Genomic DNA, 12981 nt, shown 5'->3' on the forward strand with positions numbered 1-12981 from the left:
ACCGAAGACCCTTGCACTCGCGACATTACGGAGAGAAGTATTTCGTACTGTACCAATAGCCCGGTGCCCCTGCCGTAAGAGGTATCTGTCGGATATTGTGTGAGTAGGTTTCCTGACGTGCAGTTCGGGGCCGATAAGCGCTATTTGAGCTTTTACATATCCTCAGCACGAGTGTGTGCCGATATCCTTCATGGCCGTGAGAAGATGCCGCCTAAGCCCTGCTGTGCAGTCACCTGGAGAGGTCATTATTGATTTGCCGCGTGTTTGACGTAGGAATGAAGGGGTACGCAGTATGTCCAGAGATAGGAGGCTCGAGGGCTCTCCTATTGCTTTGCATCGCAAGGGTTGCGTCAAAGGTCTCGGGGCCACTCGTGTTTACTCACCACCGTCGTTTTCTTTGTCCAGGCGTTGAGATTTCTATCTACCCTATACAGATACGCAGGCCAGCACGACGGTAACCTTAGTAACTAAAACGGGTACGCAAAGATAGCGGTTATAGAATAGTTCAGTTTCACTCTCTACGTCACCACGCAAAGAGTAGCACCGACAGCAGCGCTGTAAGTTAGCCTTATAGATGCAGACTTCGTAACGTCTTTGCGCATTTACGCGGAGAGGGTTCACTATCCCATTCACACAGAACAAGCTGTTTTGGGTCGCATTCAAGGATGCTGAGGTGCCTCTCGCTCTCTAAACCATTATAACTCATCCTCCGTAGCGCATGCTCATCAAAGCCAGCGCAACGAAGTAAACGTGCTATTACGCAAAGCTTTGCGGCGTGCGCAATCGCGACAGGCTGTTATATTCGTTATCTACGGCAGAAAGAAGAGGTTAAGCGACATGGGCAGTTAACGAGTGCCAAGAGACCCCAGGGTACAAAAGTGCAGTCTGCAAAGGATGCCAAAATAGAAGCAGCTAAAGTCATGTCACTGATGAGATGTACGTAAAAGCAGATCCCAACCTAAGGTGTCTCGTGCATCGCTCACGAGTCGTTTAAGTTACTCTTCTGCAGTTGAGGCTAAACGCCGCGTACTGTGCAGCACGCAATAGTGTGCCGGCTGCCTCTTCCATTAATTCGCGTTTCAGTTTAAACTATGTATATATTTGTCATTGGCCTCGCTGTTTTCACTGCTGAAGTCTAGAAGACACTCGTACCTCTTGGTAACGTCTTGTTAACGCTTTCCATATGGGCTAATATGGTGAGAGGTGTTTACCTTAAACCGAGACATGAAGCACTTAAAAACATGTTCTCCAGTATCGGCTTCTAAACCCTATATAGCTACTAATTTCTATAGATATGAAAATATGTGACACTATATTAATTCAATTTTCATTGCAGGTTGATAATAGGTGGAGCCATGGACGAGTGTTATGACACGCTTTCTGATCGCACGTTTATGAATGACATGGTTGTATGTTGCGTGCACTCCGAATATTCGAATGCGTATAGAGAATCGAGCACGTCAGCTGAACCGTGAACCAACAATGTGCGAATAAAAACAGGCGGGTCTTCAGTCACCACTTGTAGAATGACAGGCCCTCGCTTTTTGAAGCGAGCCGAAGGTTCCTGAGTGGCGCTTTTCGCAGCGCTAAGCTGTTAGCTCACGCCACGACAACACGCGATAGCTGGGATTCTGAGCACCCTACAAGGTTTCGAAGGTTTTGGTAAACCAGCAGGAGCAGTGTTGTCATCAAAACTTCCGCCACACGTGGCCATCATTGGCGTGTGTGGGAGACGAACCCGCCTCCCCCCTCCCCTCAGAAAAAAAGGAAGTTCAATTTTTTATGTGCATATATACACGCACACATACAAACACACGAACGAACGTACATAACGTATGGTTGAACCCCCCCCCCCTTTTTCGCAAAAATGTTCTTCCCATGCTGCGAAGAGCCATTTATGACATACCTAATGAAAATTTGTTTTTTTTTTGTAGAACTATAGAGAAATAGTGCGAGAAGTGAAATAAAAAGCCGGGACATTATATGAGGTTTGCTAACCCCTCTTTCTCTATGTTGTTGTTGTTATTAGAGGTAGGATAAAACAGATCTATACAACGCAGGGCAAAACACCCCACACGTGCACGTGAAATAAAAACAAAACAGAACGCCGAAGATTTGTAGATGTTCGCACAGGACAAATGTCCGAAAAAAAAAAGACGCGTCTTCCTGAATACCTTAAGCACGTAGTTGCTCTTATAGCTAGTAAACAACGCACTAAACCAGAAACATGTTTGAAGACGTAGCAACTCTTTGTGCTCAAATACTTTCGTGCGTGGTTATAATCAGGCATCGCAGAAACCCGAGTGTGAGGACGTACTTTTTTTTTAAATTTTACTCCGACTTGTTTCTGCACATGAACAGGATCAATGCACGGGGCGAAGACGCTGAATGCAGCTCGTTCATTCTACCCAATATACGGCTTGCCATCAGCGCGTGTCTTATTTTTTTTTTCATTATCGTAACTGCCATCTTTGTTGAAACGCGCAAGCTGAAACTGCCGTACACTGTATATGCAAAGAACTATTTGGACATCAAGTTCTTAACGATTTAATTCCGGTGTTTCTCAGCTGACCAACTGCGACTGCCTGAAAACGTTCGACGACAGTGACTTCTTCTCGGGCAACGCCGTGGTGGGCTTCTGCAAGGGAACCTGCCCCATGTTTGTGCAGTTCATCATTCTCATCTCGCTCACGCACTTCATGAGCGTCTCGACATCTGTGAGCCACACGCTCTTTATGCTTCGGTAAGCACCAACTCCGTCCTTTTAAGGCGATAGCCTCAATGCATGGGCCCCTAAACAACCTCCGAAAATACAAAGAAATAGCGCATTATTATCCCCTGGCGTTTGCCATCTTTTCGGCACAATTCGCGGCGCCAGCAGTCCGTTCATAAATACGTCGTGCAGCAGGGGCGTAGCCAGAAATTCTTCTCGGGGAGGGCGGGGGGGGGGGTTCAACCATACTTTATGTATTTTCGTGCGTGCGTTTGTATGTGCGCGTGTATATATACGCAAGAAAAATTGAAATTTTTTTTTTGGGGGGGGGGGAGGGGGGACCCCAACCCCCCTGGCTACGCCCCTGTCGTGCAGAAATAAGCTCTCGGTGGGTCCATATACGAGAGATATCCGTTGTGAATTGCCTCCTACCGTGCTTTGCCATGCAGTCGCACGACCGTTCTGTCTTATCTCGCATGACCATCGTGCGCGCTCAACCGATTTCACTTCGTTTTGTGCGTTTTCGACTGCGCAAGCGAAGATAACAGCATGTAGTCTAAATGTGCGAGACCATGATAGGCTCAATGCTCAGTGCTAACATTGTCCACGTGTTTTATGAAGAAGTAAGTGGCGATGATGAGATAGCACCTGTAAGAAGGGTAGCGAAGGTGAGAAAGAAACCATACTCTCGTCTTTGAACTCAGACTGGTTTAGGGCCTTGAAGCCTTTAGGCCCTTTAAGGTTCTCACCAGACGCTGGCCTTGAGAAACGCGGCGTGTGGCACAAAAGCTCGCGTGTCCTTAATAAAAATCGGGGTATCGAACCGGAATCTAAACCAGGTTCTGCGTGACAGTCGAGTATTCTACCACAGAGCCACGCGAAGGCTTGAAACCTCTTTAGAATAAGACCCTACAAAGTCATGTCGCGCAACGAGTCACTTAGAGATGCAATATTGCGCTGCAGAAGCGTAGGATCGCACCAGACACCCGCGAGTTGCGTAACTGTGGTTGACAGCTGTCAACCCATTACGAAGCGATGAGCTATAATTCATCATCATCGTCAGCCATGACATCAACAGAGACGCTGGCCTTTAAAACTTGGCGTGCTGTAAAAAAGCTCACGTTACCTCTAAAGCTATCCTGGGGAAGAACGATTTTAGCTCAACCGCCCTCTTTGTTGATGCAGCCAAATACTGGAAGAAGGTCGCGTACGTCGTCACAGTCGTCAATGCCAAGGGATCACTAGTTAACGCGGCCACGGTGGTCACCGGCTTCACTCACGAAGCCGAGGAACTGGCTATCGCGGGAGCTCTGCAAGAACGAAGAAGGGACGTCACCATCTTTTCAGACTCGCGAACTGCCATCAGGTCATTTTCATCCGGCTTCGTCTCCGCCGCAGCCGCAAGCATTGTGAATAAGGCGACTACTGAGGCTAACGAAGGGCAAGATCCCCTAACACACATCATATGGTTCCCGGCCCACATGGGTAACATCTCATCCTCCCCAACCGGCAACCCTAACGAGAGGGCTCGCCAGCTAGCACGTGAGCTAGCTACCCGCGGCGGTGACGGGCCATCTCAGACGGGACGGGAACGGGGATGCATGGACTTCAAGGATTCATTAATATCATTCCACGAGATCACCTCAGCTCACAAACTAGGGCGCAGGATCTTCTCCCTCCACACTCTAAATTGAATAAAGCGCAAGCGGTCGCACTACGACCACTACAGACAAAAACGTACATCACTCCAGCCATGCTAAACAGAATCGATACCGACTTTTCACCTCACTGTAATCACGTGCACTGCAGTTTCTAACATATGCTCTGGCTGTGCCCCTGTAATTCGGGGTCAGGATTATCAGACAAACCCTCCTGGGAGGCTGCCATGCGCAGCATGGAACTCAACAACCAACTCCTGGCAGTCCGAGGGCCCGGGACGTCGCCGAGAGGCTCCAGCTTCCGGCACTTTCCTGGGTGGAGCCACCTGGCTGAGCTAGCGGGACCCTCCAGTCGAGTTCAGCTTCCGCCACTTTTGGACCACAATAATGTTCTCACTCACTCACCCACCTCTCAAGCTCCGATAACGATCATCGTGTTGATGATGATGATGATGGCTTTCGTCTTCGAGACGTCTTATGCGAATGTATAAGGGACCCGCTGAGTTCTTGTTTTTTTAATATCTGTTTTTGTGACGTCATCCGTTAAATTTCTTTTAGTCAGGTTCAATATTCCCCTCATACATACTGACGAAGTTTCCTGGTCTGTACAAAAATAAAACTAATTAGTCTAACGAGAGTACAGTAAAACCTGTGCCCACTGTATTCTGCCGCAGTGTTCTTACATTAATCATTCGGGGTATGTTTATTATAAGGCGGTCATACCGCCGCACCAGCGGATTCTTGACATAGTAGCACCTCTGTTGCAAAAGGGTGCGTGTGTGTGTCAATGGAGGAAGTCTCGACGTGTGACCGTGTAACAGCTGCGTGCAAGTGCCATTTGCAGCATAACAACTGCGTTATGTACTTGGGGCCGTCGCGAGAAGCCGGGGGAACGAAGACTTCCTGTTGGCCTTGACATTACTTGAGGGGCCGCAAGGCTCTTATCCTCGAGTGCTCTTGATACAAACAGTGCGCCCATATCAAGACTCTCTTCACCCCTTCGACTCAATCTAAATTTAGCATCCACTGCTAAATCCGAATGCCGTTGTGCTCGCAACATTTATGGATAAATATCAATAGCACTTCATTACTTTCAGCGTGACAGAGCTATTTCTGAAGTCATGCACTGCTATATGTATTTTAACGAAAGCCATGGTGCAAGAAATTTCTTGCACCGTGACGAAAGCCTTAGATGCCTCATCAAACGCGAAAATTGACGGTGGGTGGCGTCGGCGTCAACACGAGTGACGAAAAAAAAAATCATAATGCGATGACGTCACCATGCAACGTCATCATGACACACATAGCGCAAAAATGTATGACGTCAGGTCACATGTTGACGTCATCATATGACATCGTCGCTTGGTCAAAGGTGAGCCGATCATGGAGGCACTGCAAAATCAGGTGAGGTGCAGAAAGCTTGCAATGCCTCCGAACCAGGTGGCAGTGCAGACCAGGCTAGGCTAGGCTGCCTCGATGTGCTCCTGCCCACATCGAGGCACCCTAGGCTAGGCGCAGAAAGCTTTCGGAGGGGTGCGGGCGAGGACCAATAATCGATTAAGAAAAAACTGGGGCAGCTACGCACGAGTGGTGCGAGGACTGAGGAAGCGGCGAAGCTGGTAGCATTGCCCTCGTCATTTCCCTTCTCCTTACCCTCTCTCCCCTTTCACACCCCTTGCTATGCTGGGCGGCCTTCTTTGTTTCTCCTTATTTTTCTCTTTCTTCTTTTCCCTCATCTCTCTGTTTTTTCTATGTCTTTGATGTCTCTGCTTATTTCTATTTATTCCTTTCTCTCTGTGTATTTCTTTCTCGCTCTTTCTATCTTTCTTTCTCTTTCTTCCCTTCTTTCTCTCTCGCACTCTATTTCTCTCTATCTCTTTCTCTTTATTTATTTCTCGCTATTTCATTGATTCTCTCTTTCTCTTTCTTTCTTTTGTCTCTCTTTCCTTTCTTTCTGCGCTATGCTTCTTTATTTGAGTCTCTTTTTCTGTTTTCTTCTAGCTTATGCTTTACTCTCTCCGCTCCTCCTTTCCCTCCTCCTCACCATCACACCTCTCCTATTCACCCTCACTTCCCTTTCCCTCCTCCTTGCTATACTATACTACACAAGGCTACGCTTTGCTCTGCTAGTGTGCCTGGATAGCCGAGTGATTACGACGCTCGCCTTCGGATCGTGGGAACGTGGATTTGAAATCCCGCCTTCGCAGCGGTTTTTCGCAGCGCCCCCCCCCCCCCTATTCAGTCAATGTATGGGGCAGAGTTTGCGCCCCCCCTTCTTGGTTGACTAGGGGGGGCGGCCGCCCCCCCTGCCCCCCACCCCCTGCGCACGCCTATGATAGTACATACGATGTGTTTCTTGGGCAAGGCGTTCTTTACGCAGCGCATTCAACTTGTGAATGTTGCTGCGTCGGTCATGTACACGCACAAACGCCCGCGCAAACACACCTACCTTGTTGTCATTGTGACTGTGTTAATGCTGTTTGTAGCCTCATGTCTGGCTTTCTACGTTTCTTTCCCCATCAAGGAGCATAAGTCCGAGTGACAAGACCATCGCGCTTGGACTGGCAAATGCACTGGCGAACCTGCTGTGTAAGTACAGCTTTCCTTGATAATTAGTGGATATCGTAATGAGTCATCACGTGATGACGTCGCAGTTGACATAAATTTGTGACGTCGGCATTACGTCACTATGACGTCACATGGCATTGTTTGGTCAAAGGTGGGCCTATTCCGGAGGTGCTGCAAAGCCACGTTGGGTGCAGAAAGCTTTCTTTCGCGCCGTAAACACCGAAGGACAGTGGGGCTGAGGGGAAGCCTTAGCGATGGAGTGCAAAGTAATGCAAAGCTAGGCGAAGTAGAGCATGGCTTAGCAAGGTTCAAAGGAGTTAAGCATTGCCATCCAACATCTTAACTCCCGCTAACCTAATGTTTTGCTATTGCATGTCTATTTTTTTACCTCTACATTTCCTAGCACGTTCACGAGCTGCTTCTATACGGCGCTCCAATCGCACGGCTTCTTCTTGGGGAGTTCTAACGATAGGTTTTGCCATTGCGCTACGTCGAGAACGTCCATGGCGAGAAAGAGACCAACGTCACACCGCCTGTGCGCGACGCGGCGGGGCATTGGCTCTCCCTCGCCCGACTTTCTTTTCCTTCCTCCTCACCCTCACTTCCCCTTTCCACCCCTTGCCATGCTATACTCTACATGGCTATGCTATACATGCTAAGAGCTGCTTGGCACATACCTGCTAGGCATCCTCTTCATTTTTAGTGGACCGGAGGTGTGTAATGGGGCTTGCCAAATTTCCATGGCACATACCAGCTTCGTTATGCTGCGAATATCAACGGCTGCGTTCAGCTGAAGCAAGACGGCGAGTTGGTAATGGGCGAATTCGTATTGTTGGCTACGTTCAAGCTCGGCTTTAACAGTTCCGCATTAAAAGATGGCTTACGCCTTCGAGTCGGCTTGGACCGTGTGGCTTCTTATTATTTCTACGTCGCCGAAACGTCTTCGGGACTTACGTAGGTGTGCACGCACGTGGTGTGCACATTTCGATCAGGGTGATATGCATAACGGGTTCACGTTAAAAAGTAGATTATTGATCACCAAAGCTGTTACACTTTCTTACAAACATATGTGGCCTCTCTCGTGATAAACGCAGCGTACATTCCTTACCCGCTCGTCTACGGTGCCGTGATCGACGGGTCCTGCCTGGTGTGGGAGAGCGCCTGCGGTACCAGCGGCAACTGCTGGCTCTACGACCTAGCACAACTGCGGCACTCCTACTTGGGCACGTCGGCCGGCTTGCTCTTCGTGTCGGGACTCTTTTCAGTCGCGGTCGCGGCTGTGGTAGGAGACATCAGGGACTTCTACGGGGACGCCTACCTACAGGTTTCAAGCCTCGGCGCGGCGGAGTTCGAGCCTCCGAAGAACGGCTTCACGAAACAAAAGAAAGCGGACGTCAAGCAGGGACAGAAGGGACCGATACGTAACTGATGGTCGCGACGTCTTCTGTGGGAAGGTCCCCGCCGACTGTGGAAATACAGCACGTGGGGCTCACTTCTAATGCCGTGACATGACTTGAGATCACGTGAATTGCCTCGAAGATTCCTTTGTGTCAATATGACGTCAGCATTTGTTGATGTACAGTGCTTATAGCTGGTTGACTGTGCGCGTCAGGACGGTGTAGAGGACTTTCCGGTGACGACGCCCATACTGTGAACATTCACGAACTTCCCGCCCTTTCAACCTGACTCGGATGCTCGCGCGCTGGCTCCGCATCCCATTGATATTTCGCTCATAGTACTGCCACTGATATCGCAGGCACTTATCACTAAAGTGCATGCGCGGTAATACTGCACATGCACGTCACACTGGCGCGTCAAACAGCTGGAAAATGGAAAGCTCGACCACTGCGGCGATGTAACAGTTGCCTCTTAGGCATTTTGCATTATGTCTTACCGGTGTGGTCATAGGCTTTAGCGATGACATTGGTGATGCTTGCATCATCAAGTTAGTTGAAGTGCATCTTATTAGATAGGCGCTGCAACCGCCCTCCTCTCGCTGGTGCTGCTGTAATTTGATAACGTGAGTGTTCACTGTTTCCTGTTTGTATTGACTTTAGCCTGTGTCGTTAGTGAAGTGCTCGGCGATTGAAACACGATGCTCGGAACGCGTGGCTGCTGGCAGTGAGGGTGACGTTGAAGGCAAGAGCGTTTGCGACACATGTTGACTGCATCCGGTAAACAGTCATTCAGTCTGTGGTTCTCGGTGGCGCCGGCGGAGCGCTGCAATCCATCCTAACGCCCGCCCGCCAGCTCCAGCCGCAGCGCAGTGTTTTGAATCCATGGCAAGTAGCGCTTCGCCGGCGCCACCAAGAACCGCAGTCTGAACACATTCCACCGGACGCTGTCACCATGCTTCACGAAGCCCTTGCCCTTTCCGTCACCCTCAGCGCCAACAGCCACGCGCTCCGTCTATCGCGTTTCAATCGCCGAGACCTGTGCATTAAAACATGGCTACTACACGTGACAAAGCTACCGGCTAGCAGTGAGTAATGTGTGGGCCTAGGTAATACAGACTCAGTGAAACGGACGGAAATTGCCTTAGGTACATGGCATCCGAAAATGCGGCCATTTCGCTACCTTCGCTACCGCACTTTTTTACCGCGGACTGTACTGCGAGAGCACGACTTTCGGGATTCGTTTCCATTACACAGTGAAAGTCTGCAATGTGCAGGGCGTCGCTGGGCGTGCCGTAGGATCGCGGCCCACGCCGCGCACCTGCGACACACTCACGCGTAGAAGTCAACATATGTGTACGATGTTCGGTGACATCTGCGGAAGTAATGCAGTTTTGAGAGCCATACTCGAGATGTGTGTTGTCCTGTTAACTAGAACTGAGTATTGCTTATTTGTTTTTATTATGCTCAGAAGTCTCTGTGTGCATTTCGTGTAAAGGCTGATATAGCCGATGCTCCATTTTGTTTGTCTTTTATATTGTGTTCATTGTCGGCGTAAGATGCGCACGTAGATCGTGAAAGGGCCACCAAAGGCCGAGTTTAGCGGAAACAAAGAGAAAATAAACTGTTTATTTCTCAGAACTTGCAGCCTTTAGTGTAGACTCCGAGATTTCTTCCAAGGCACTTTGCTTGCCAACCGTACCTATTGGCGTAATAGAGAGAGAGAGAGAGAGATAATCAATTGAGAGAAAGGCAGGGAGATAAACCAAAATTATGGAATCAGGCGGAATGAAGAACTGAATTTTGCTTGATAGTGACGCAACTGAATGCCAAGTTCAAAATTGTTACTTTTTATGATGACATCACAGCGCCAGAGTGTTTTCCTCAAAGCCCGAAGAGCAAGTGCGCCCTAATACTGACTAGTTCAGTTCACGTAGCGTGTACTCACCAGGCTCTGAATCCTTGTCTTCTGTGGATGAATTTGGCACATTTTACTGCTGCCTTTATGTTGTTAGAGAGCAGATCTGTTGGAATTGCGAATAGCAGCCGTAAGGATATTTGTGTGAGCGCAATGATGGAGAAGTCATGCTTAATATATGAAAGTATTCCTACGGTAGAGTCTAAATACAGAACGTCGAATACACAATCGATTTGTTGAGCTTTTTTAAACGAAGCAAGAATTAACGGAAGAAACTGCGCATGTACATGTACAAGCGAAAGCACATGTACAGTGGGGATGGAAAGAAACGCGAACATGCGGCGTTTACATTCTCTGCTTTTTCGCATTTATTTTCAAGCGGTTGTAGCCTGTATGGTGATACAAAGCCACTAGAGTCATCCTTGATAGAATCAAGAACCACCTAGCATCTTTTTATTGGCACCAAGATCAGAGTGTGATGAAAACAGCTCGCCGCGCTGTTCGCGTTTCTTTCCATCCCTCATGTACACACATACGCAGGCTTTTACGTTCATCATTCGTTTGAAACACATGGCGGAAAAACGCGTGATCGATTTAATTATAACACAGCATCGGCATTGCCAACCTGACCAGCGTATTCGGCGGTAGTGCTTCTTTATTATGTGCACCGCGCGTTTGTTTTTTGTTTGTTAATGAACTTGGAAGCGCCAACACGTAATTGTCGTATTATGCTTTGCCAGAAAACTTGTGTACGTACGTCTTATGCGCCTATTCCGAGCAGCAATGGCACGCCACAGAATTCGGAATTGGTTTCCCCCTCTCTCTCTCTCTCTCTCTCTCTCTCTCTCTCTCTCTCTCTCTCTCTCTCGCACGCGCACACACACACACCTACCTTCTCGTGGGCCTAATGTCGTGCAGCTCCGCTTTAAATGGACGTCAGGTTCAACAAGTGCCTCGTCGCACGCACTGCACGCACTCGAGAAGTGTCGAATTTCGGGTCACCGTACACGTGAAAGCGAGGTTGTTCTTACGCGGAGAGAGCATTTTACTTGTTGGATGTTCGACTTCCCTACAAAGTTACGCAGACTGAGTGTCGTACCTCTACATTTGACCCGGCATTCGTTGTGAGGACCAGGGCTGCACCAGTACCTGTTGTTGATCTAGAAACGAGCAAAAGCACACAAAACACAATAAAGAACAGACACTGTAGTTTGCTCCTTATGCGCTCTTAGACGGGAGCTAACGAAACACGCTGTTTACAACACGAATGTGAGAGGCTGCCTTTTGGACCTCATTAGGCTACTTGCAAGACAGGCCCTTGACTTTTGGGACGCCATACGGTTGTTTGCGACTGGCCTGCCTTATTTACTCTCATAATACTAGCACTGTTGGTTAATGTTTTCTAACTGACGGTTAATGTGGGCTATAGCGTTGGCTACATCGGCTATCGCTGGATACTTTTGGCTGCCAAGGTAAGTCAAGGTCATGAGAGGTAATGCTAACGCGTTTCTCTCCCTCTTACCGCGAAACCGTCACTGAACTTTAAGACCTAGCTCTCCCTACATCAACAGTACTACTATATGATGATGGCAATAATAAAACATATTTACGTCTTCAACTGCACTTCTTTCTCGAGCTCCTCTGTCAAGTGCATTTCTTTGTTATTTTCGCCCTGTTTAAGAAGGATACCAGCGGTGGCCTGCACCCTACACTGCAGATGATTTGCTTACCTGGAAAAGACCGTAGTCGACGCTGCCATCTGTGTTGCGGTGCTTCGATCTCGTGTTCATGCCACTTTCGGAGTTCACGAGGCAGACCCCTGTGAGAGATAACGGCAATGGGAAAAGTGCTTCTCTGTGCTGCCCTGACAAAAAAATAAAAATGAAAGTTCGCGAGCTCATGGAGTCTTCATTATCACAGAGCCTTGGGTATGTGTTCTATGCTGGTCCTGAGACGCAGCGACCGGCACCAAGTATTTGTATTATCATCGTCAGCTTATTTGTGCCAACTCCATGGCGAACAGGCCTATGTTACTTTAAAAAAAATGTGTATAAAGAGGCAAAATTCGCGCTTTGTTGGTGTTCACGCCTGTAAATCTTGGCTGAGATGTTCCCACCTCCGTCTTTTATCCGGGGAGTGTGTATTTTTATCAAGTCAAAAACCAGAGGTTTTATTTTGTTCTTCGCGCTGAGTAGTCCTTTTTAACTGAGACGAACACCAACCCCGTGTTTGGTGCTCTTTGGCCAGAGTTGCCCTTTCGCCATTAAAATTTACCGTCCTCGTCATCATCAGTAAAAGAAAAGGTGGGTTGTTCAGATGCCATTTAAATCGATAGGAGGAGCACAAAAAGACAAAGTTGTTCTGGTGATTTCTTTAAGATATGTTTCTTTCTAAGTTCTTACAACGTTTTATTTTTCTTCCCTTTTTTTCCCCATCGGCAATGGCGCAACGATTAAGTATTAAACACAGAACACAAAAGCGTGACGTCAGTCACGTTGCACCGATTGAAACGGTAGCATTGAAAACACTGAAAGTGCAATCTGGTGGCACGGGCTAATACCGCACCATTAACGAATAGGTCTATAGCAGGACATTCCACCGGCTTGAAACGAAGACGGACGCGAACGTCTTATTGCGACTTACAGTCGGCCACCTGACTCCTGGGTATGCCATTCTTGGCAAGTTCTTTCGACAAGGAGCAGCGTGTGAATCGCTTGCCCACAGTCGCCA

At 48.4% G+C, this 12981-nt stretch overlaps 2 protein-coding genes across 2 annotated transcripts in view; one reads left to right on the forward strand and one right to left on the reverse strand.

The window, feature by feature from the left end:
• LOC119396816 (solute carrier organic anion transporter family member 74D) overlaps positions 1-8431 on the forward strand; it is a 41658-nt gene extending 33227 nt beyond the window's left edge. Inside the window, exons 7-9 of the mRNA XM_037664151.2 lie at positions 2568-2743; positions 6896-6960; positions 8034-8431. Coding sequence (XP_037520079.1) covers positions 2568-2743; positions 6896-6960; positions 8034-8368 — 576 coding nt within the window. The 3' untranslated portion in view covers positions 8369-8431. The remainder of the gene's footprint in view (positions 1-2567; positions 2744-6895; positions 6961-8033) is intronic.
• Positions 8432-10112: 1681 nt separating this feature from the next.
• Positions 10113-12981, reverse strand: part of LOC119396823 (lysozyme c-1) — an 82487-nt gene continuing 79618 nt past the window's right edge. The window contains exon 4 of the mRNA XM_049417248.1: positions 10113-10357. Coding sequence (XP_049273205.1) covers positions 10278-10357 — 80 coding nt within the window. The 3' untranslated portion in view covers positions 10113-10277. The remainder of the gene's footprint in view (positions 10358-12981) is intronic.

The sequence above is a fragment of the Rhipicephalus sanguineus genome, chromosome 6, assembly GCF_013339695.2.
Source record: "Rhipicephalus sanguineus isolate Rsan-2018 chromosome 6, BIME_Rsan_1.4, whole genome shotgun sequence".
Lineage (NCBI taxonomy): Eukaryota > Metazoa > Arthropoda > Arachnida > Ixodida > Ixodidae > Rhipicephalus > Rhipicephalus sanguineus.